Source organism: Rissa tridactyla, chromosome 3, assembly GCF_028500815.1.
Source record: "Rissa tridactyla isolate bRisTri1 chromosome 3, bRisTri1.patW.cur.20221130, whole genome shotgun sequence".
NCBI classification, from domain to species: Eukaryota; Metazoa; Chordata; class Aves; order Charadriiformes; family Laridae; genus Rissa; species Rissa tridactyla.
The window spans coordinates 19,466,456-19,492,546 of NC_071468.1; the positions used below are offsets into that span (position 1 = coordinate 19,466,456).

A 26,091-nucleotide genomic window follows, 5' to 3' on the forward strand; every position below is an offset into this window, starting at 1 on the left:
TTTTGTCTGTTTTTAAAGGCATATGATGGGTTTGCCAGTTTAGGAATATCGCGATTGCTGGAACCTTCCGACATGGTTTTATTAGCGATACCTGACAAACTGACTGTTATGACCTATCTCTATCAAATAAGGGCACATTTCTGTGGCCAAGAATTAAACGTGGTTCAAATAGAGGAGAACAGCAGTAAAAGCACATATAAAGTGGGTAACTATGAAACGGACACAAACAGTTCTGTCGACCAGGAAAAATTCTACGCAGAGCTGAACGACCTGAACCGGGAGCCTGAGCTGCATCCGCCAGACAGTGCTTTGGCAGACTTTGCTTCTCAGGACGACTCCGTGTTTGTAAATGACAGCGGCGTTGGCGAATCTGAGAGCGAGCATCAGACTCCTGATGACCATTTAAGCCCAAGCACAGCTTCCCCTTCTTCTCGCAGGACTCGAAGTGACACAGACCCACAAAAATCCCAGCAGAGCTCTGGAAGGACTTCTGCGTCTGAAGAGGTTGGGAAGTGTGGCAGTATGGATACAATGCAAGTGCAGCCTACGGTGGGGAGGAAGAAATTGCTGATAACTGACACTTTAGACTTGAGTGACTTGGCACATGTCAGTGATCAAAAAGAGGACGCATCTCCCACAGTTGCTTGTGAAGATAACGACAAGAAGAGACACCAGAGCTCAGACAGTACCATTGGTTTCTCTGAGCAAGAAAAGCTGGGAAGTATAGGATCCACAGAGAGCACAAGAGCAGATCCCGGTTCCCCTGTCACAAAGCCAAGCTTATCTCCGACTTCTAAGCTTGGATTCTCCTATAATAAGGATACAGATCTTGCAAAGAAACCGCACGCTTCTCCGAGGCAAACGGAATCTGATTCTGACAGTGATGCCAGAATGGCTTTAAATCATGCAGATCAAACTGCAAAAACAGCCCAGGTAAGAAATTCAAACTTTCTGTATGTCTGTGAGTCAGGATGGAGATGCTCTTCAAGTTCTTTCTCCGTGTTTATAATTTACATTGCATCTTCAGTATAAATGGCAAGGTGGGCGGCGTATTTTTATTGTTGGGCAATAAATACTTTAACTAAAAGTAGGTGATGCTGAAAAAGAGCCATTGCATGAAAAACTCATTTATAGGAATTGTCCTACTGTTAATCTCTCCAAATAAAGGAAGTAAAAGTTGTGTTCTCAACCAGCTCAAAGAAGATGCCTTCAAGGCTTTTGCCACCGTTCTTCATGGTATTGCATACTGAATCAAAAAATGGAGAAAGACTTACCAATTAATTGATCCATATTCAAAAAATGTGAAGTTTTGAATACCTTAAAATATACCAAATATATTTCAAAATCTTGTCTGAGAAACCACACAGCCTTGTGAACATAGACATGATGGTGAGGTAGAAACTCCAGAATATTAAGTTACACTGTTCATTGAGTGGCCTTGAGCACGTTACTTAACCACAATACCATTTTCATTTCTATAATGATAAAATATATATGCCCACCTACCTTGCAGACTTATGGTGAGGATGAAAGTTGAATATTATATAAATGCTGAGTATTATCAGTAAAGCATATCATCACAAAAATATGTAAAAAATGTTGTCAGCCCTGTTTACAAAAATACCAAAGTGGGTTTGTAATTTTACCCCTGTGAAGAGCTTTCTTGAGTTTTGGCTTTGTTTGGCTTTGTGCCATTAGATCTGGTAAGAAAAGAATATAGCCAGTCTTTTGGTAGCATTGTAGTGTTGGGTTTTTTTCCCCAAGTAAGCATAATAAAGATTCATTTGATTGCAAGAGAAGCAGTCATAGATGGGTTATAGTGGCCAAATATTAGTTGCATAGCTGTCTAATTTCTTTCCTTTAATCAGTGAAGACTCATGAAGTTTCTCTTCATCGTCATCTTCGTGTACTGGATGAGGAAGGAATAATTTGGCCCATACAGAATAGTAGAGCAGGGGGAAACAGAATGTCTTCTCTACCCACCCAGATTTTCACGTGCAAGGGTATAATAGGCCAAGGAAAAGGAAGAGATGACTTCGAAAACGGTTCTCTGTTGTGAGTTGTCTGTGCATTTGCACATGGTAATGAAATCTCAGATGTGAGCCTCAATCATAACCTTGAACACTCAGTTGTTGGTTAGAGTCAACCACGGCTGCTCCATCCCTGGAGGTGTTCAAGGCTAGGCTGGATGGGGCGTTGAGCAACCTGGTCTAGTGGGAGGTGTCCCTGCCCAGGGCAGGGGGTTGGAACTAGGTGATTTTTAAGGTCCCTTCCAACTCTAACCATTCTGTGATTCTATGATCTCCGTTTCCATGTGCTTGTTACAGGAGCACAACCTGGAACCTCTGTCCCAGCTCTAGCCCATGTAAAGACCTAGAGACACGTTTCCCAGAGTCTTCACAGCTGACCTTGACTAAGAAGTCAGTGGTCAGGAGTATATAAGTATGGGAGCTCACATAGCCTATGCAGAAGCTCCCCTTCTGTTATTTCTACTCTACAATGTAATTGGTCATGTGTACGAAGAAGGGACTTCCTTGTGGATATTTGTAAATGAAGCACAAGCAGATATTTTCAGGTTTTTTGCCTGTACCCAGCCTCTTTGTGTTCAATTTAAGTTATAAATGAGCGATACCCATATAAGTAGCCAACGAAGCATTATATTTGCATACATATTAAAGTAAATAAGTAAACACATAGCACATTTAACATAGCTTCCACGAAGCCAATTATTTTTTTTCCACAGTTGCAGTTTAAAGGCATTAAATGTTGATAGAAATTAAGTTTTAAGGGGAGGGGAGAGAACTCTTATTTACATTATAAAGGCCTATGACTTTTTTTTAATTTTACATTTTGATCATCTTTACTTTTCATTTCTATAGAATGCCCTGTCACCTCATGAAGCTGTAATCCATGTGACTCCTGACCTTTATTATACAGGAAGGCTCCTGGCTATTAACTACTGTATAAATGTTAAGTACCCTGAGGCTGCCTCGCTGTTAATTATATTTCTTTATTTTTAAGCAACGAATGTTGTCAAGACAGGAAGAACTTAAAGAACGGGCAAGAGTTCTGCTTGAGCAAGCAAGAAGAGATGCAGCTTTAAAGGCAGGGAATAAGCAACTAACCAATACGATCATCCCGGCCCGCAATAAGCAGCTGAATGATGTAAGAAATATTGGCCAATACAGCAGTTTACGTAGTTAAAATTTATTGTGTGTGCGTATGCTTTTGTGGGGGGCACGTCCTTGCAGAATGTTTCCTTTCCGCGCTGAATCTCCCGGTGCGCTGTTGTGTCATGTACCCTTAGTTCACTTTTAAAGCCCATTTCTCCTGCTGCTGTGGCCAACGGAAAGATGCCGTAGACTTCACTGGAAGCAGCGGTCTGGGAGCACCTTCTTTGATTGGCACTGCAATTTCTAATGGGACGAAAAACAAAAGTTACTTGTTAAATGATAGTGGAGTAATTTATGCTATTTTTGATTACTTCTCTTTTTTCAGTTAATGTAAATGATTTCCCTGAGCCTGTGATGTCAGCTACTTGCTGCTTCATAAGTGTCATTGCAGTGAATGAGGCTGCTTGTGACAGTCTTGTAAAAGAGTTGATGGAACAATTCCTTTTTATCACCAAAGTTGATTATGCTGGTGAGATGGGAAAGTGGAGCTGGGGAATGAGCTCCAGTGTCGTAGCAGCTATGGTTGCGCTTCCAGTGGCCTCCGTGGTGACCTGGAAGGATGCATACTCTCTGGAGATGAAAGCTAATTAATTTTTATGCAAACCTTGGCAATGCGGGTTTTGTGATTCTAACTATTGCGCGTTGAGAGACTGTACTGCCAACTGAGAATGTAAATGTAACTGAAAAATAATGATACAGAGAAAGGCTTGAGTCTTTACTGATTCACATCTTTCAGAGCCTAGTCCTGAGGGGCAGATTCTGCTTTTTAACATAAATGGGATCATACAATCAAAAAATGAAGACAATGATTTACATGTCTCATTTCATTCTCTTAACTCTCTTGGATCCATGCTGTACTTTTGTTTTTCTTAACAATTCCTCTCCCCAAACTGACACTTTTTTTTTTTTTCCAAAATATATTCATATATGAAGACAAGTCTCATTTGTATAATGATATCTAAAGAATTTTTTTATTACTTTGTATTTAATTTTTTTCTAGATAAGTATATTTTAGTATAAATTTCACTTTGGAATTTGTTTTTTAATTATTTTTTCATAAAGCAAACAGCGTTAGAGGAGGGATACTATGGGCAACTACTCAGGCAGGAACAACTGTAATTAGAGTTGCCTAACATTTTTTATTACAAACTCCTATTTTCAAAGGCTTTTACGACTTTGCTAGTATTTCATTGTTTGAGCTGAGATTTTCCTCATCATCTCTCTGCCTCAGGGTAATATTTATTTTTATTTTTTTACTTGAAAAAAAACCCTGTTTAACCATTTCTCTGTATTAGGTTGGATAAAGCGTTGTTTTATCCATGTTAAAAAACGTCTTATGGTAAGAAGGTTACATCCCCTTGAAAAATCTGTGTTCAAAACAAAGTTGTGTTAATAGCATGATCTTGTCAATGGAGGTTCAGAAAAGCAGGTCAGTAAAAACTGCCTGTATGGCCACAGCACAGCAAGAGCATCTTTTACCGTGGCTCCCCTAAGGACCACAGCCCATTCTGATGCAGATGGTAGTATTGGAAAGCAAAACTTTCTCTTTTAGACTCAAACTCCTGCTGATGAAAGCCAAATAGGAGGAAAAGGAGCTACCTCACTGGCATGCGGAGGAGAGATGCCCCGGGTAGATGGCAAGGAGGTAGATGGTAATGTGAAGTTAGACAAAAATGAAGACTGTGTCTAGGTCGTGACAAACAGCTGAAGGATAGGAGATGGGGACAGAGTTTTCAGGGTGGGAGTTGGGATTGCGTAGTTCAAGCAGCCATGGGACCCATGGGACCTTGTTTCATTTATTACAGAAGCTGAAAACTGAATGAGTAGCCTGCAGGAAAGGGAAGGGCAGCCCTTTGGGGCCACTCTGCAGAACCAACATTTCTTACTGCCTCCATCAGAAGCTCTTTACAATGTTGGGAAGGTACCTTCAACCCAACGTACTGGAGGTGGCGTTATTCCTTCATTTATGATTTCTAACCCAAGATTCTTGGGGACTTATTTCTGGAAGTTTTGGATGCAGCTGGCTGTAGCCAAGTCAAGGGGAACCATGCTGTGAATAAATGGTCATGGCCCCTCTGGAATCCTGGGCTCTCTGAGGATTGGGCTGTCTTGACTTGAGTTGACTGTATCATAAGAATAACAAAAGCTCCTCAGCTCAGAAGGGTGTTGTAGAGATGTAATTTGGAAACTCTAAGATATGATAGTGAAGAGTGCCACAGAAATGCTCTGGAAGAAATTAATAATTCTGTGTTCGGAGGAAAGTTTAAATAGTGTATTTTAAACAAGGTGTACAGCAGACTGCAAATGATGAGGGTGAAGTGAGATATTGAGCAGTTGTTCGTTCACTGAACGCTGTCAGTCATGGCCACTGAAAAAGACAAGTATCCTGTAGGAAAAAAAAGCATGGGTTATGCGATTAAAGACTGCACGAAATGAGAACCAATGCAGGGTTGTACAGCTGGTGGAATGTCAACATTTCCTAACTTTTGAGTGCTTGACTTACCAAGCTTAATGTTCTCCTAATGCATTTCGGTTGGAAAAATGCCGTGTGAAAGGAGGGTGTCTTTAATGGAGGCTGGTATAGTATTCATATTTAATATATTAATAAAGTTGATATGTAATAATATATGCTATATAAAGCTGTATATAACATATACATATCCATACATGTGTATGTTCTGAATGAGGAAGTATGTATGCATCAACATATAGAGATATAAGATAAAATACATTGATTTCTATTTTTCTTTAACATATTTGATCTTCAAAGATCAGGAGATCTTTGCCTCAGGAGATGAGGAATTTCCATTCGATGTAATTGTGCCAGTTTACTACAGGTCACTGCTTGTTTGATCGTTAGAAAATAGTACAGACTTATTTCTGTTCAGTGTTTTCTGATCATTAGGATTAATAATAAGAACTTTGTCTCAAAACAGTGTTGTATGTGTCGGTGTGTGTAGGAATGTGATATCCAAATGAGAGTTACGATAATGACAATTGGCATTTAGTAGTGGGAATTGGACTAGACTCATTTTTGGGATGCATTGAGAGGGATTCAAAAGAAAATGGTTTAAAATAGGAAGATCTAATTTTAAATAAGAAAACTTTAAAGAGATAGTCCAGGGCCGGTACTTTCAAAAGTAACTCTTGAAGTTTGCAATTTCACGTTTTTTGATACCTTCACGAAAAGAGCTTTAAGCAGCCCAGTCTTTCACAGCGTGCTCTGAAAATGGGTCACCCCAGCTAAGCTAGGCCTGCAGAGTCATTAGTTACTTTTGAAAATCTTCTCTCATACACCTCGCTGTTACCACTCTACATTTGTCATATGAGAACTATGAATCGCCATTTTCTCAGTAAACAAGTGAGAACAATATACAGTGCGTGGGCTTGTGCTGCTGCTTGAGGTCAACAAAAATGAGGAAATTTCCAAGTCTGTTCCATGGTCGTAAGTGCAGGTTACTTGGTATCTGCTTGCCTGATTTATATTGGTAAAAATCTTCTTTGAAAATAACAGTGTTCCTGTGTCTCCTCTAAGCAAAGAGCGAGTACCTTAGACCTTCTTCAGCCTAAGCCTTCGCCTTCCTCAGGTAGAATCAATGTTGTGTTATTTTTTTCAGTAGTCATGTACTCTGGGCTTGCTGTTCTTTTTTTTTGTTGTCGTTGGGTGTTTTTTTTTGTTTTTACGTCTCTGTTGTCTCTTTATTGACCACTCATTGGCCTCTCATGAAGCGCTGGCTGCTTTCCCATGACACGTCTGTTTTCTTGGCTGTTTATCCCTTTTTCTTGTGTCTTCTTCCTTGCTGCAGTGTGTTTCCGTCTTCTCGTGTTTGTGCTCTGGGGTTAAGCCCATGTCAGTATTCACTTGCTTTACTTTTTTGTTTGTTTGTTTTTAACTCGGAAATTGCTGAAGTTGTGGGAGCAGAAGGTTAAGGCACTGAATTTGCTCGTATACCTGTTAACTCAATCCCATTTTGCTCTAAATCATCTCATTGTACCCCAAGCTGTGTCCTCTTCTTTAGTTTGTGTCTTCTTGTTCCTTCCTCTCTCTCTGTATTTCAGCTGTCTGCCCTGTGCATTTCAGCTCCCCTTGTTCTCCTTTTTAACTTTTCTTTCTTAATACCCGCTCTCTTTACTTTTTCTTCCCTTAGACATCTTCTTCCCTCTGTGCCTTCTGCTCCATCATCTCCCCTTCCTGTTCAACCCACCTGATTTGGTCCCGTCATTCTATGCTTGCTTCCTCTGCATCATACTAGCCCCTTTTCTTTTCTCCCATTTCTTCCCTACTTGCAGTATGGTAGAAAGTTTTTTCACTATTAGGTCTGCCCATTTGGTGCTTCTCAGAAGCCTTCAATCTGCAAGCTGTTTGCATGGCAGCCTGTATGTAAGCCTGTAGGCAGGTATTTGAAGTCTAAGAGACCGCATTGATCAGAAAATCCTTGAAAACATGCTCATGGTTTGGGAGGATCATAGGTATGGCCTTAAAATTGATGCAGCCTCTTGGAGACTGGAAGAATTAGCTTAAGAGCTCTGTGAACAGAGTTACTGATCCCCCCATGGATCCCTTTCTCTATGGTAGATTTATGAACAGCTCAGCCTTTCTGCCTTCTTTCTTGATGTAGGTGTGCACGGAGTGACTCTTTTACGAGATGCTTCTGTCATTTCCAACCTGGCATAGCAGCTGTAATCACTTAGCTTTTAACCAGGAGAGCCTTTTTATTAGCTTACTCATTTTTATTTAACTCGCCTTTTCTCATGATGAATATCACAGGGCTGGAAGGGACATATCTGCTCCCACCAGATGCTGTAAGATGTCAACCTGCGGTGATGGTTGTTAGCGGCGGCAGCTTGGCTGGAATGAGATGTTGGAAAGGGGAGGAGGCTGGAGCAGGTCTGTGCAACCCAACTGGCAAAGTGGCAGGCTAGAGGGGACCACAACGAGTGGGGAATATTCAGGAGTCGCAGGGCTAAAAGGTCTTTCCAGCAGGGAGCTCTCACTTGCAGAACATGGAGTGGAATTCCTCATTCTTGAATCTCAGCATAACTCCCCTGTCAGCAAATATCTGCAAAGGCCTCTGGCAAAACGTTCATCTTATTCTCTTGTAATGACTGGTCCGCATAAAGAATGGAAATTTACTGCAGCTGTCGTTGGCTCTGTAAACTCAAATGACTATGGTTACGGAGTCAGTGTGATTACAGAGAATGGAATTAGGAGTTAAGAAATGCACAGGCAACTTTAATTAACCTCCTTTGTGTATATGCATTATGATGCAGTCTTTAATTATGTGATCACATACTATTTTCCCCAAAGCAGTTGTGTCTCATTTAGCTCAGAGGATTGAGGTGGTGTTTGTCCAGAGGACCTCTGTCCTTTTGGTTGCAGAAACTGGAAGGTGCGTGGCAAACGAAGCAGGGATTGCAAGGAGCGAAAGGATGAGGTCACGGTTAAGGTGTTTGAAAGAATTGAAAGAATTAAATGTAATGCTGCCTTTCCTCTGAGTTCCTGATCAGTATTGCTAAGTCTTTTGAACCAAACTTCCTTCAAGTGGTCATTAATTGTGTATCCTTCCTTGCCGGATGGCTGTGTGAGGCAAAGGTTTGATTTGCAGATGTGTTGTGCATCCAGGTCTGTCAGGGAAATCAATCGAAGCTGTGCTCAAGACACATAAAGGGCTGCATAAAGCTTCGTATACTGAAAAAAGACCCAGGTAATAGGCTTCCCAGAGGGAGCACCCAGTGTTAGATCCTTTTAGCTGGATCTCTCCGTCTCGGTTCTCATCCGAAGAACAGGGTAATAACACCACCACGGGGTGTTGTGAGAAGGGAATGTGATTAATGCTTTTGAGGCACTTAAATACCGTAGTGATGAGTACTGTAGAAAAGCCCTTGAAGAAATTAATAATTCTGTCTACAGAGCAAGATTTGAATATTGTGGAGTAAAGAATGGTGCTACATATTGATGGGCCTGCATACTGAACAGTGAAAATAAACCAGAGTGTGGAACACCACTAGGTAGAGCTCGGATCAGGGCTGAATATTCGGGGACTATAAAAGTAAAAGGTGATGCCGTGTTAAGGCTCTATTCTAAAGGATACAGAACAGGATGAAAATTAGGATTGCACTCAGTAGTTTTATTTCTGGCATCTTCTAAATCGTGTGTCAAATTCTTTTAATTTCCTTTTGCAAGGTAGGGAGCTTTAGCAGAGAATGCCATATAGCATGAAATTCGTGAAAAACAGTGCTCATCTGGCAAAGGGTGTGTTTTTCTTCCTAACACAGGCCACAGATCATTCCTAAAGTTATTTGGGTTTTACTTAAGCTAAGGATTTCTCCTTAGTGAACTTAGGTGCAGGACTGGGCCCCTCGTGGGGATCTGGCCAAAAATTTTGCATATTTAGGATCTATCATATATTCTGGGATGAAGGAGTTCACTAGCATGATACCGAGAGGGAATTGCTCTGCCTTTTGCCTCTTGTGAAACAGGAAAATAGTAATTCTTCCTTCACAGCAGCATCCTGAGGATGACTACACCAAAAATTGTGAGGGACTCCATTTAGACAATAAGTATTTAAAAACAGCTTAATATAAACTGAAGGGGTGTTTTCAGAGAGCAGCCCTGACGCTGCTGCTGCTGCTGTGCTTAAATGCAACTGTTGCTAGCCTGCTTTCTGTACAGAGAAAGATTTGGATTTACTTATCTCTACTACCATTATTTCATATTTATTCAAGTTGAATGACAGCTATAGCTGCCTAAATAGTTTAAAACAAAACAAAACAAAACTTTGAAAGAGCGGTGGGGACTATATTCAGCTTTTGTAGTAGAATTTGCAGTTACGATGTACGTCACCAAAAAGCTGTTACCTCCATCCATGCAAACAGAGGGCAGCAGGACCGGGCTGTGCCATGAGATTGTTTTTCTCTGCTCGGAATATTGCTTTTTATTACTCCCTTGCTCAAAGGACTTATTGCAGCTGTATCTAATTCATATTTAATAAGCTCTTTTTACTTCAGGTGTCAATCTGTTGTGCCCATTACTTTTCATTTTCATAAATATTTGAGTGCAAAATGATAACTTTTTTTGCATCCACAGTGGAGTAGTAGAAATTGAAGTCTCTTTAGAAAAGCTTCAGAAAGTGACAAAATCTGAAAGGCAATGAGTTTGTATACTCTCACTTTAATTTTCATTGCATGCATTTGCACAGATATGGGATATGCCAGCCGCAGTAAAATAAAAATAAAGCACTATTTTAAATGGTCAGAAAAAAAGCTTTAATAAACGGTCCCGGTTATTGATCATGTCCTGCAATAATGTGCTGCCCTCTGAGCTAATAAGTTCTGAACTGTCCCGCTCTAATATGTGACCAAAAAGTTAAATTCTAGTCAATGTGACCAGAAGTGGTGCAGAATGCAAATTCACTATAGACAACAAAAATAGGATATTTAAATTTGATTGAAAGATGCCCTAAACTAAAGTTAGCATTGCAAGTATTCTTTCCTCCAAAAATTTTGACAGGTTCTTGAAAATGAGTACTGGGTAGCTTTATTCAGTAGTTTTTTATTTCTACATGAAACCAGAATCCCTACTTCTGTTGCATTAGGAAAGGCATCTAGCTTATCAGTGAATTATTATTTTTTTTTCAGTCTCCTGAGTTAGAAAATAAATGCCTGTGATGGGGGTGGTGATGTTAATTCATTTAAGGAAACACTCGCAAGTTATTCCATCTTGTTTTTCTTGAAAAACAAAGAGAGAAAAGCTGATCTTTATTAATTCAACATCTAACATGAATTTATTGAGGTGTAGGACTTTGCAGATGGCAACCTTGGTCTTTTAATATTAATTGGAAAATATTGATTGAAAAAAGACTAGTCTGTCATGCTGATAATTGTGACCAGATTTAGATATGATCACTAGATCTTCCTGAGATTACAAAGAAGCAGTTACCATCTAATTGGTAAAAAGATTGAACATTATTTTGGTAATCCCTGAGCTTTGGTAACTTATTCCCTGTTGTTCATTTATATGTCTTGTCTGTATTCCACTATAAAGTGGTTAAATATGGTTTAAGCTGATAAGACTATGCTGTATAGTATTTACATTTCATGAGCATTCCAAGTTTTATAGCTGTTTTAACAATATACTTTTCTTTAAATGAAGGTTAGACCTGCTGACTGAACACTTCAAAACCACAACTGAACTGATATTTACTTCTTTCTAACGACATGCTAAGGTTGAGATAGCCTGATCTCATTTCCTTGATGGCAAGAACAAACAAGTTGTTTTATTTAACGTTACTCAATACATGAAAAATAAAAAATAATCTGTAACTTTCCAAGAAGGTTCTACATCTTTTGACTTCATATTTGATCTGTTGAAGTGCTTTCCTACTATGAAGTTGTGATTTCACTGCACAGAAATACTGCTGTAGACAAGTGTCTGACGTAGCTGGCAATATAAATCAATTAGTGCAAGTAAACTCATTTCTAAGAAGAATTAGTATGCACTGTCAGTTTTATACCAGGAGGGATTTCATGAATAAAGTGTAACCTTTGATAATGCAAGGCAAATGTTAGGCAGTTTGAGTTTTAGATAAAAATGCTTGAGATTCTCAGCTGCATTTTATTGCTATTATTTCCATAAGCTGTGTCTATTTACACCACTTAAGCATCCGGCCTGAATATATAACGACGCGGTTATTTATTCTGTGGCTGTAAATTCAAGGTGCTGTGTAGTCTGCAGCCCTAACATCAACTTGTGCGCTCACAGAAAACAGGCTGCCGATTTATTAACTGAATTTTAAGACCGCCTGAACAACATTAGTTCAAAAACTTAAGCATCTTCTATCCGTTTATAAATACTAGCAACAAAAAAAAAAAAAGGTCTGAGTGCTTCAGAGCTCTCCCTTTGTGTCCAAAGCGAGACCCGGGTTTCTCAGCATTTGGAATGCTCTTTTTCTACCGCTGCTAGTAACTGTGGACGTTTTCTGTGTGGATGTTCAGTGCAGGCTGTTGTGAATCCCAGGATGATATTGCCGTGACTTAGAGCTGTATTTTGCATTGCCTATTCTGTTATTGCTCAGCATGCACAAGGGTAGAGTTAAAATCTTTATTCATTTCATTTAAAAATGTTTCTTTTGTTCTCCTTATCATGTTCTGGCTTTCCCAAGGATATATGCCTTGAACGAAAAGTCACATGTGCATTACTAATTGTGTGCCATTGTATTTACAGTTCCTAGTGGTGGCACTGTGAAGCTACTAATTCTTTTGCTTCACTTGATGTAAAATAATCTGAGTGTCTTTGATAGCAGTGAAACAGTATTAATTGTTTTGTACATTTCTTGGTCACTCTTCTTAGGTGGTCTTCATAATCTATTAGAACTTTCAGCCAGATTTTTGTAATGTCATGCCTCCAGCAGTGATTAAATTGGTAATTAATGAACAGTCCTTGGCAACATAAACCACATCCCGTTAATTTTCCCTTTTGAGTTTTTTAGAAGTTGTCGTCTCTGTCAGAAAGCATTGCGCCACCTTGCTACGGCCCCTTGGCATGAAACCACAACGGCTTGATTTTTTGCAGCCATTAGTAGATCAGAGCAGTAATTTCACAGTATTTTGGTCAGGGTAATTATAGTACCAAGTACCGAGTAGAGTTGGGAATTCACACAAGAAGTCCAGAAATACCAGGTGAGCTTCCTTGTGTTCACTGGGACGTTATGATTAGTTTAATTGGGCTTTGTTTGATTTCAGCCGCAGAGACTCTTTGTGCCACGGCACTGCAGCCGCTTTCCACTTTAGTGTTTCTGACCTGCATTGACAGGAACTGGTGCAAAAATGAGCTCTTTGAAGTGGGACTCTTTGGAGAAGGCAACGACAAAAGGGGAAAAGTGATGTGTAAATAGTTTACTGTAGCAAAGCTCGAAACCGGACCAAAAACTCTGCGTGTCGCGGGGAATGCGATTCAAGTTCAGATTTTGTGGGCGATGTGATTTATATTTTCAGCCAGAACAGATACTATTTCTGCTATGTCCGTGCAAATGTTTAGGAGACTACTGCATTTAAAAATGCAATCTTTTTTTTTTTTTTTTAATTGCTGGCTTTTATACAGCACCCGCTGCTCTACCTTCCTTTGAAGACACAGTCGTTTCTCCCACCAGAAATACTGCGAATCACCGCTTTTGCCCTGCAAACAAATCTGGGAGAAGGCGTTAATGAGACGGCAGCTGCACGTTGTAGTTCACATGTCACGAAATCGTAGGTAAAGGCATTCATACTCCAGTGACCGACTATAGGTGTAGCGGCCTGCAGCAGTACATTGTGCACATTAAAGTTTAAATAGTCACTTGCCTGTTGGCTTCTGAATGAAAGGACTGTCACTGGTCACTTCTCCCGAAGCCTTAATGAAACCAAATAGTTTGCTACGAGTTTGGGGCTAACCATTGGGGTGTTTCATGCAGTCTTGTCAGTTGATGGTCATGAATTGACTTGAGCGGAGATCAAAGTGTTTCTCAAAATGGAGAAGCGGGGAGAGAGACAGCTCCTTCAATTGCACCACAAGAGCTAATCAAGCCATCAGTTCTTTATGCACTCTGCGTGCCTTTAGAATTTAATACCCAACGGTTTGTCAGGACAAATTGAAATTTGGGGTTGTTTTTTGTTGGGTTTTTTTGAGGGGGAGGGTATCCCCTCCTCAGCCCACCGCAAGTAAAATCCGCACTTCTCTCTTTCTGGAGGCTCGTTTTGATAAAATTTATAATTTAATGTAAAACTGCACTGTTGATTAAATATTTGGGGTTTGAGGGGGGAGTGGAAAGTTAAGGTAAAGGATTCAACGGGGATTATACGCCTTAGCGCTGATTAAAGATCCAGGTTTAAAGTGAAAGAGAAACTAAACTCAGCGTGATTTTTTGTTTCTTTGATTGCTAATGAACTTTTTTGCTGAAACATTTTAAATTGGATTCAGAAGATAGTTTTTTGAGTGTCAGTTAAAACAAAGTCATGTGAAAATGCCTCTCTCCCTCCCTCCCTCCCTCTCTCTCTTTTTAATTGATATGATTTAGGCAGAGGAAAATGGTAAGGGAGATTTTTCTATTGCAGAAGCAATTTTTAAGGGATTTAGTCTTATTTAGCCTGAAGGTCTTCACACTAATGAGAGCACTTAAGTTACGTCCAGGCGTTGATTAGACAGCTCATCTATCAACTGGAGCATGAGAATTTGTATTTTAGGTACCTTTTATACATTATAAATGTATATGGGTTTTTTTTTATTACTTTAGATATTTTCCACATATTTTTAATTACCTCCTTTCGCGTCCACGGTGGCTATAATGCAGCTGACAGAGCACAAACGGCAACAGGGACATACTCTGCATTGGATGGGAAATAATATCTAAACTGTATCTGTAGAAATTGGCGTGCCAAATGCAAATTGCTACCCAGATACATTCCTTAAACTGCCACAAGACCCCTTAAAGTCTGAATACATTTATGTAGAGAATGTGAAATTATATATATTTAAAAATGCCCAACCACTATCCCCCCCCCCAAAAAAAAAAAAATTGCGAATGCTCTCTCTACCTGTAGGTTTTTTTGCCATGTTGAAAACACAATAGCGTCTTAATTATTTTCTGAGCCATTCTGAAAAGTACAGCTTTTGTAACTTTTTGACATTTCAGATTTAAAAAAAAAAAAATAAATATTAAAACGTTGCCACCAGCTTGCACTATGAGCAGCCTGTAATAACAGTTAAAAAAGCTTTCTGAACTATTTGACAAGATTTCTTAGTGCTGAGGCCATATGCTGTAGCCTTTAAGCTATTTCTTCCTATCAGTTTCATTATCACCTGCCTCTGAGTCTCCAATATCATCAGTAAGCACATGCAGAATCATAATTATGCCATGTACAAGTTCTTTGATAACATGTACAGTTTTCTTCTTAATTCTTTATCAAATGCATTGATCGTGGCATGTGTGCATTGATCCAGGTCCACCATCTGGCTGTGTGTGATAAGCACAGTGGCATCTTTGCATTTCCACTGTCATTCATTGCGCTACAATTTGGCTGCAGGGGAGTAGTGGCTGGGATTAGCCCTGTTCTGCTACTTACTTGCATTTTAAGTTGACACCTCTACAGCGGCTCAGACCACATTACAAACTGAAACACATACGCACGACTTAGTGATGTGACACTCCTCAATAAGCTTACTCCACTAGCTACTCAACAATCTGTAATTGGATTTGTAGGAATAACAGCAAAAGATTTCCTAAGAATTGCTGGGGACAGAAGGTGAAGTTTTCTCATTATTGGCAAAAGGCTAGGTATAGATCCTAGGCGATTGGTATTTTCCATTAAAAACAAGCTGCCAGCAGTTTGCAGGACATTTTCAAAAAAAAAAAAAACAACCCCCAAAAAAAAGCCCAACCCAGCAAAATAGGATCGGGGGGAGGTGTCAGGTTTGCACTTGTTCTTTCCATTCTCATCACGGGTGGGCAGACTGGGATCCCGCCACCCTCCCCAGAAAAATTAAGAGGAAGGTGGTGATTTAGGGAGGGGGGAAACTTTGGGAGGCTCTGCTTTGTTGGGCTGGGCGGGAGCGGGGAGCATTCCTCGGGAGGGCACGTCCTCCTCCCTCGGCACGGGGCTGCCCGCCCCAGAAGGGAGCTTCACAGCACGGCGCTCTGAAAGATGCTGCTCTCCGGCTTACGCACCCCATACGCTTGCCAAAACTCTTTGTTTCATAACGCCACTTTCTTTCTTTTTTTTTTTTTTTTTTTTAAATTATAAAGTCAAGTTTACACAAGAGAAAATCCCTTAAGTGGAGCTCGACAAATGTTGACTCCTACAATGAGTAAGCAGCTTCTTTAACTCCTGTCTGTGACTCGACTGTGGAAAGGCACAGAAAATACCATCTTTTGACCTATTGATCTCAGCTCGGACGTTCTGCCCTGTCTGGGCGATGGCACTATTTCAGCATACGGCTCAGCCTGCACGCTTGAGACCCCGTTTGTGGGTCATGCCAATAGCGTTGACAATCATGGTGACAGGCGTAACGAGCTTCTGCATCCCCGGCGCCTTAGGTGATTGTTGTCCTTAATTATACTTCCCAGATGAGGGAGAGCACGAACTTGCCTAAGCAGAGAAAATTCCGGGGAAGAAGTTAGCGGAGGGCTTTGTCGCCACTTTGGCTTTAGGTCGACTTTCTGGATGATCTTTCTTGGGAGCCCCCTCGGCCAGCGCGGCTGCGCTCGCATTGTTCACCGGGAGAGCTGCCTCGCTCTTCCCCTCGGCGCGGGCAGGCGGGCGAGCGGAGGGAGGAAGACCAGAAAAGAGTATTTGGAATTAGACATTTCAGCCTGTCCGGAAAACTTGGCGCGGAGCCAAGCACAGTGTGAAATAGAAATGCTCGCCTTGGGTCCTCGCGGAGATGTGCGGCTCCTCAAGGGTTAAATGGGTTAAACCTTATTTATCTGAATAGAACTGCAGGGCTGTTTTGCAGAATGCTCTAGCGCAAATACCTATGGTTCACTTTGACGTTACAATTTTTTTTGTTGGTTTCTTTACTTTAAATACTTGAACTGGTAGACCTTTTACTTTTTTCTCTGAGAAAGATGTATTTGTACCAGATTAGAAAAGCTAAACTGTTTCTTTACATTGAATAATCAGCCTGTCATGACAAATCTATCTCCTTCTGCATGAGTAGGTGCCAGTTTGACTAGCTTCTTTTAGGCTCACACTGGGTTTTAAGCTGGATCCATGTGCATGACTGGCAGTGCATTTGTTGGGCCAGATCTAAGGAGCCAGAGAGCGTTCAGCTCCTTTTTGCCTACAAAAGAGCAGCCAGACAACCAGCAAGAGGCCTTGGATGTAGCACAAGGTGATACTTACTTAGTCAGCCGTTCTTTTTTTTTTTTCCAAATATATATATTTTTTTTTTTTTACGTTCAGTAAACTAAGAGTTTCTCACTTTCACAATGACACAAGGAATTAAATTTTCAATGGATCGTTTTTCTACAGCCAGCGTTCTTCACACGAGAAATGCTGTACCAAGTGAAGCGTACGTTTTCCAGAACAACATAGATTGTATTATAAAAAGAAATAAAAAGAAAAAATTGCTGGCTAACTATTCTTTAAAAATACCTGCCAGTTTTAGGGCGATGTTTTCCATTTTACAGCCACACAACCCTATTTTATTGTGGGTTTTCAGGGCTTTTTTTTTCTTAAAGGGGACGGCTTTGTTAAGACACTGTTTGTGATTCCTCCAGTTTTAGACTTTGGACTACTTGTCTTTTCATTCCGTCTTGTCTCATTAGTCCATCGGTGCTGTAGATCTCCTTCTCTATGACAAGCGATTGGATACTTTTTGTGATACCCATTCATGAAAAAATATGTTCAAGCCACATGGAGTTTATTGGTAGTAAGGGAGCTGATGTAGACACCAGGCAGAAAATATCTAAGATGTTTGTCTGTCTTTGCTGACCACTTCCTACGATCCGAAGAGCCACAGAAATCCAAATCCACTTTTGTTTATGTCAAGTGTTCTCGGCTTAATGATTCGTATTGTGCTCGCTACCTGTGTATTTTGAGCTGTTCTGAAACGGTAGTAGAGACCAAACATAAATGTGGTCCCCGGGGTGATCAAAGATTTAATCTGACCAGATGGGACAAACTTGAGAAAGATTTTGACTTTCCACTCTGTTTTGCAACAAGAAAGGCTGATTTTTTTTCTCCCGTCCTTTCTTTGTTAGGAAAGGCAGAGATCAGGCCATCCCCAGAGAAATGAGCAGGTGTGGCCATTTACAAGCATGTCTGGTTATATTATAAACCAACACAAGAAAAGTTTGAAATGGTTTGAAAAGCTCTGCTAAACAGTTTTAATGTTTCATCCCAAATCCTATTTACTCAAACAAGAGCCGATCAAGGTCACAGTAAAACCCGGCCTGCCCAAACCTTTAAAGCTCGTGTAATTTTATTTTTTTTTATTTTTTTTTTTATTCTGTCTTCTCTACTAACTGAATAGGTACATTTTGGTAATCCTTGCCTCTGGACAAGCACAGAAGTCTTTTTCTTTCTGAATGGCTAATAACAGAGCCGTTCTTCCTGTCTAATGATGAAAGAGGTGGCAGTCAAGTTCTTTCTCTTAGATGTAGTCTGCACTCTGGGCAGACCACGGACAATTTTGAAACCTTACAGCTACAGGAATCGCCCCCCCTCATGGGTACAATTCTGGTTTAATTTCATTGCTGTGGAGTATCACTAATTTACCACTTTTTTTTTTTCCCCTTCCCCCCCAGTCTATGGACACGGTAAAGAATTTTCTTTTTAAACATCACATAAATGCTGCTCACAGGATTATATTTTTTTTATAGGGAGAGGATATTACGTTATCAGTCTTCTGGTGTAAACTCAGTTTGGATCCTCCCAAAATTCTGCCAAAGGATGACTGAAAATCCCTGGCAGGGGGTGGGGGTTTTTTGAAAACGTGAGAAGATTGCGGAATTTTTAGTGATGTAAGGAGATGGGGGGTTTGGGGAGTGGTTGGGGTTTGGTTTTTCCCCCTGCAAAACTCCACCACTCTCAGTATTTTAGTGAGTTGGTCAGCTCTCAGCTTCTGCCGCTGCCGAGCGACGTCGCCGGCCGGGTAATGATCTCGGCAACTGCCCCGCCAGTGTTTCACGTTCGAATTCACCTCCCCAAATCCACGGGATCATTTTTGGCCAAAGTAATGTCAGTCATTGCCGTCTGCGGCAAGTACAAAAAGGACCCCCTAATGGCAGCCATTTTTATTTGTTTCTTAAGATCCAAAGGCTGCTGAAAGAACAATTGGATAAAGTTGAGGATTGGAGAAGCTTGATTTTCTTGTTCCAGTGAAATGAAACTCCCGGCCTTTTTTTTTTTTCTTCCCCTTCCCCTTAAAAGCCGGAGTCTGCTAGGGGGTTGTAGCTGTGTCAAAGCCGTTGGGATGCCACTGCTGATCACTTTAATTACTAGGACTAAGGAGGATAAAATTAAAAGTAGCACCATTGAAGCAGTGGAAGAAAGCTTGCCGAGATGTCGGTGAACTGTGAAATATAAAAATTGCATACCAATACATTTTTATAGGAGGGAAACAAGGAATTACATTACTTATTCTTGAAGAGTTTGTCCTTAAATGGTGAAGTTTTCCTTGCCGTGCATCCGCATGGCAGATCTTTAGACCATTACAAAGTAATTGGGGGAAAATAACAGAGCAAACTTTAATGTCTCTTTGGCATGTCAAGTTCATGTCAGAGGGCGAAAGATTTTTACTGAGTTTTCTCTTCAACTGTACAGGAAAAAAATTCGCTGTAGGTGTGTTTGCATGGTCCTTTCTTGGTGCGGAGCTTTTCTTTGTGTGTCCCTTTTTTTTTTTAATATCTATGTTCATGCCTCCGTACCTCTCCCGAGCACTTTCCTTTCCAACATCTAGGGGTTTGATTTGCTGTTTAATAATTATTCTGTACCTCAAAACTTAATCTCCCTACTTCTTCTGCTCTTGGTTCCATTGCTCGTTCCACCAGTGTTTCCTCCACCGAGCTCAGTAACCGAGGGTTCAAATACCTGAATTGAATTTAAGCAAGAACCCGGCTGGTTTTTCTCTTATCCGCTGGTGGTGATTGGCTTAATCAGCACAAACACAAGCCGCAATAATCTGTGTTTGCTTGGAGATCCCCGGGATGTTAATGACTATGCTAATAATTCAGGATACAAGTTCTCTTTCAGGAGGAGGGGAGAAAAGGAGAGGGGGGAATCAGCCTGCTCGGTTTAGGGCCGGTTTGTCACAAACACGTAACCCTATTTTGAATTACATGGGCTATAGTAGATTAAATTGTTTGACGTTAAACCACGTGGGAGTCTTCATTTAAATTTGCACACTCCTCCTAAAAAATCGTTCAGATCAAACCCACGAGTTCCTATATCCCAGGAATTACAAATAGTAGAGTTTTGCGTGGTTTTATTTCATGTGAAATTCAATGTAATTTATGTTACCGAATACCGTGGGTCAAAATAAAACCGGTTGCTCGATCAGTAAAAATGGATTTAAATGGATAGTGGATAGGAGGAGGGGGGAAGCTTTCCAGTTACCTTTCGAATGTGTACTTTACCAAATAAGTTCTTGATAGAACTGTTGCTCTGGGAAGTTAAAGGGGGAGAAAGCAAACAAAGCCCATGTGCCATCCCGCTGCCTTGCAGGGCCCTGGCAGAATTGTCTTTCCAGGGGAAGGACATTAGGAGCAAAGTAAATCCAGGCAATCTGATAGGGAATCAGGGCTCTGTCACTCAGAGACAAGATATTGTGCTGTGTCCATATACTTTGTTTACTGTAGGGTTTTATGAGTTGTAACCTGCCCATGCAAGCTGTTAATGAGGCTAAATCTTGCTGCTTGAGGATTGAATTACAGCACACCTCTGGGCTAATGGTTATAAACAGAAAGTCCCATTAGGGCTGCATTCGGATTCAAGTCATTTGCATTTTTTCTATTGTGCCGACAACAATGCTGAGTAAATAGCTACAAACAAACAATTTACATGGAAATGGGTAAAATGTACCTAATTAGTATTTTGCACTCGTTTTATTAATGATTGCTTAAACTAAATAGCACTTAGCAGCGGCTCTCAGCAGCATCTGCAGGTGTGGGATGCTCAGTTTCTGGGCTGGTGGGAAGGCTGCCAGGACGCCTCTCCAAAATTAGGCAGTTTGTTATATTCCACTTAGTTCACGTCAGTTGCCTGTACCTGGGTTTTATCCTGGTCATTATGTCAATAATGTGAACTTACCGCCAGATGTGACTTAAAGCCAAACGCTGACTTTGTTGCGCTTTTAATATTGAGGGGAGGGGGAAAACAGTCCTAACTTTGAAAAAAAAATAATCACATTTTTAGGAGGAAAACTATGCTAACTTTGGAAAAAAATCCTATTTTTAAGGGGAAAACTTAAATTGTTTCCCTTATGGATTAATGGATTCTTATAGCTATGTTTTATTAATTATTTTTTTCAGTATGGTGGGTTAGTCTTTTCCAAAATTTCATGGAGTAGAACTTTGCTCATTTATGTAACTGAAATATTATTGTGCTTCTAAGATAGTTACGAGCTTTAGTGGGACAGCACTATCTGGGATGGGTCCAATACGGTCTCTTTAATTACTGACCAAAGCCCCACAAGTAGGATATTTTAAAGCAATGAAAAGTCTTTCCTGCTCTAGCATCTGTTGTTCTTTCATTAATTTTCATTAGTTTATTTTTTCTTTAAAAGATGTATCCACTGAAGTCAAAGGATTAGATTCCTTTCCATGCCTCAGATTCAATGTCACTTTACACTTTGAAGTCAGCTTTGGTGATTGGAGTAACCCAGAGCAACATTTGGCTTCTCATTTCAGTTCTATGAGAGAATACTACCCAAACAAGTAATTCAATTTAGGAAAACCATTTTTATAGCCACGGTAAAACTTTTTGTAGTTACTACTTTGAGACAAAAGTGTCTGAGAATTTTCATCAAGGTATTTTTATAGAACAGAATTTATAAATGCTTCAAATTGCAAATAATTAGGTTTGTAATGCATTAATAATTTGGGGAATGCTTTAAAAAAATAATCTGATTCATGGATGTCTTTAAAAGTTGTGGTATGACACCCAACTGATATCGAGCATCCTATTTATAATGTGGGCCAAGCACCATGCTGTAAACCAGTTACTATCATGATGATCAGATTGAGAATGAAATTGCATTTCTGTCAATTACTGAGTTGGCAACTGTTCAATATATCTTAGCAGCAAGATGAAGAGCGGCGTCGGCAGCTGAGAGAGAGAGCTCGTCAGCTAATAGCAGAAGCTCGATCTGGAGTGAAGATGTCAGAACTTCCTAGCTACAGTGAAATGGCTGCAGAAAAGTTGAAAGAAAGGTCAAAGGCATCTGGAGGTGAGCTGAGGAACCTTCTATCTTATTCCTTTGGCAACCTAGGAACCAGAGACCTTTTTGGGTATCAGTTTTATTCACACTTCAAAATATTGTTGTTCGTCAGGTGCACGTTTCAAAAGACCTGGCTGTAGATATGTTTCCTAAATCAATGTTGTGTCACTTAATTTCCACCAATTAAAAGAGAAGCGTATATGTGATTGAAAGAAGAAGATGTTATGTGAACAAGTAGCTCATATTGGCCTGTTATTTACATATTTGTCATATCCCGCAGTTTTTTAGAATTTTCTGATTGTTGGTTAAAATCTCTTTGGTATATATTTTTATAAAGGAGCATGGACATAATGTTAGGGGAAAACAACGTTGTAAAAACTTAAGAAACTTTATTTTGTATTAAATGTATTCTGCTTGGGAAGAGAATGTTAAAGGCGGTCAATGGGAAGTGGGGGCAACAACCTTTTGATTTTAAATGGCCGTCTTTTGACATACCACTTGCCCTTACAGGTTTTGAGTTGTAATATTGCTATAATGTTATTAAACTGACGTTGAAATGTCATTCAAATGCATATACCTGCCAGTGCTACGAGCTGGAGTAATGTAGTGTCACTCAAACTCAAATGGGCGCTGAGCACCCGTTTCAGTACAGGCTTCTTGCTCTTTTAGTGTCACCTACATATTCTAAGGGTAAATTGTTCATATGAGAAACATCTCATACTAACACGTAATTGTAAGCCAAAGTGTCAGGAAATTCCAGCTTTACATTCACAATGCATGTAGATTCAACAATATTTTTTTCTTCTCTACTACATGTATTTTATATGCATATATGTTTAAATATAGTCTTATTGCACCCTAAACCCTACACCAAAGAGAAAAGCAGTTAGTCCTACATCTCCCTCTGGGTCTGGTCTTCAGTTTTCCTCTCTTTGCCCAGTAAACCAAGCCTGCCAACAGAACTCTCTTTCGTGATAAATAGCAAAATTACATCCTCAATGGGGAGGGAGTAAGACGGGCTGAGCAAAATGGCGCAGTATGTGTATATTAAGTAGACTATGGTGTTCTTCATCCCTCTTCACAATTTATGACTCCCCATCCTACATTATTTAATCACTTCCTCCTCACTGTTTTATCATGCCTGTACATAGCTGTTCCTGCCATCTCTCCCTTCCAAGTAAGGTACGCTTTCTCGGAATATCCTGAGTAAAAGTATTTATCTATATAGATTGCATATGCACTCAGAGAGTTTCAGTTATTAAAGGAGGAGACAGTACCAATACTGATGACAACTTGTTTGTAAAGTTTATCACCACTATACCTGTTGGGTTTTATCCAGTATAACAATTTCACAGCTTTCTACTTTTGCATGTGCTTTGAGTTTATCACCTTGGTTTCTATTTCCTACCTTGATTTTTCTTTGTTCATACAGCAGGTTGGCCAGGCTATTTCCACTTCTCTTGGACTTCCAGTCTTCATTCCCTAACTTCTGTTATTCCTCTCTGCTCTTTTCATGTCACTGTGCATTTTATAGCACTTCCTTCTACTTACTCATTCTCAAAAGGTTTCCTTATGGCACATCTTCCGCACACTTCTCCCACACCGTGGGTTATTTCAGGTGCCATGCTACATCTCCACCCAAGAAATTAATTCTTCTACAATGGAGTAGTTATGTGAAATGGCACCAACACTTTATAAGCCAAATACAATTATTTCTGGGTTTAGTCTTTTTCATTTTTTGATTTCCACCAAAAATTAGGATTTAATAGATGGTCTCCTTATTACAACTGGATTCTGAATGTTGCCTCTGACTGCGTTCACATGTAGGTTTTTCTCTGTGTGTAGTCCTGTATTCCCTGTACAATACCCAAGACAAGCTTATAGTAATATCTTATGTCTTCCAAGCTCTCTTGTCCATTATGCTTTGTTAATCTCTTCTACATTGATTACTACATTTTAATTTACAAGAAGGGAATGTACCAAATCATTTTCCTCTCTCTCAATTCAGTTGTCCCAGAAAAAAAGTGACATTTCAGCTTTGGGATTTTAGAGCTTTTAAAGATTAACTTCTTTCTCACTAGTGTAGGTAAAAATGTGATCTCTTTCAGTGTTTCTGTATGTTCATTAAGAGGTTCATGCTTTGGCAGTGGTGCTACATTTTCTGTTAAAAGGCTTTATTTAATCATGGTCTGAAAAACTCAAATGCCTATGGCAAGTTGAAACTTTCCTGGATAAGCAGCATCCTTTGCTACGAAATCCAGTCTTTTTCATAGGTTATTTGGCATGTGAGACAGAAAATACTTCTTCCTGCCAACTGCCAGAGGGTTTGGGATGGCAGCTTCAAATTTATTAGATGTCCTACTAGCTTCAGGCTGATAAGCGAATGCCTTGAGATAGGTCCAGGGACAGCATCGAGATAGGAATCCAAATATCCTCCCTTTTCCCAGCAGCGACGGGACAAAGGAATTGACATCTTATCTAGGTATTGTCCCCATGCAGTGGGACACCTGTCTACTCTTTTGGGATTTCAGTAGTGTGTTTTCTTTACTCTCTGGCACATCTCCATCCTTTCTTTGAGATGGCGTCTTTGTGAGGATGTGGCTGGGATCTGGAGGTGGTGAGCCAGCAGCGGAGGGAGGGAACAACGGAGAGGACATGGGGTAAGACAAGCAGAGTGGGAAGAGGCTTTGGTGAAAAAAGTGCCAAAAATTGGCAAAACTGGGACGGGTGAAGAGAATGAACACAGGAACAACAGAGAAAAGAGATGTTAGAGGAGCAGGGAGGAAAAAATACAGGAGAAGGAGCATTCAAATGCACTGTAAAACAAAAAAAAAGCTTTCAAAAATTTTGGAATTAGTAACAAAAGCTGGAAAGGTGTACTGCAGTTAAAAAACTTACCCAAGAGAGCCAGCTGGCATTGTATTGCACTTGTATGCTTAAAGTTTTCAGGGTACATTACAGATTTTGCTTCTGAAGCAATGATTTGGAGGAAGTGTACACAGTAGCTCAGGCTTACTCATCGTGCTTAGTCTCCAACTCATAAAACAGTGTTAAGTCCTTGACTGAATATTTTTAACTGGCCATATTTGTATCTGTTGGCAGTTGCTGCTGCACTTGCTTGTCCCGACATCTGCTTTCTTGCACACTGAGCCAGTATTTCGACTCGGCATTTCTTCCCTTCCCCACCTTTGCTTCCTACGTCACTGTTCAGATGCTCCTGTCACATCCTGTGGCCTTAACATGAACTCTGTACCTGAAAGTACAAATATACAGTAAATATCTGAATATCCCCAAGCTTGAAGGATTTCCCAGAGACAATCCGGGAGGCAGCTTCCCTAAAGAGCAGGTACTGTTCATACAGCTCCAGTGGCAGCTTACATACGCTTCTCCCACTAATGTGGTCCAGCCCCCATCGACGCTTTTACCTCTCTATGAAAATTGTTCCTTTTTAATTTCATCTTGAAATTGATGCAGTCTGCTGCAACTCCTTCACATGGGGACAAGCTTAAACCAAGTCAAGAGAACATCAGTTTAACCACAAATTAAGCCTGAGCTTAATCTGAATAGCAAGGCATACAAGCTATAAAATGCCTCTGGATCTTTTTTTCCACCGGTATTCTGGCATTTCCATTTGCTTCTGAAAGGTTCTTTTTTCGCTCTCTTCAGTCCAGTCTGCAGTTCCAGGCTGTGTAGGTAATGGTCAGTGCTGTTTAGTTGTTGACTTAATCTTTCATCTTTAATTTGTTCGTTTCTTCATGACATGGTAAAGCTTTGCTGTCTTTCTAGGATCCCCATTTACATACTTTTCAAGGAAGCAGTTCTTTAGTACTTTTTTAAATACGTGCCCTGGTTCTAGACCAAGTGCTTTAAGTTTTTCACACTAGTAATTTGTTCTTTTCATAAAAGATATCTGTTATCTCTTCGTCATGTTGTTCCTTTTATCATTTATAATTGCAAAATCTTGTTGTAACATGCTCCCTAAACACATTTCCGTTTTTAATACAC

The 26,091-nt window shown here is 40.1% G+C and overlaps 1 protein-coding gene across 8 annotated transcripts in view; it reads left to right on the forward strand.

Moving 5' to 3' along the window:
- Positions 1-26,091, forward strand: part of EHBP1 (EH domain binding protein 1) — a 231,021-nt gene that overhangs the window by 155,524 nt on the left and 49,406 nt on the right. For all 8 annotated transcript variants that reach the window (XM_054194439.1, XM_054194431.1, XM_054194432.1 and 5 more), the window contains 3 exons: positions 19-933; positions 3,022-3,165; positions 21,948-22,095. In XM_054194439.1, coding sequence (XP_054050414.1) covers positions 19-933; positions 3,022-3,165; positions 21,948-22,095 — 1,207 coding nt within the window. The remainder of the gene's footprint in view (positions 1-18; positions 934-3,021; positions 3,166-21,947; positions 22,096-26,091) is intronic.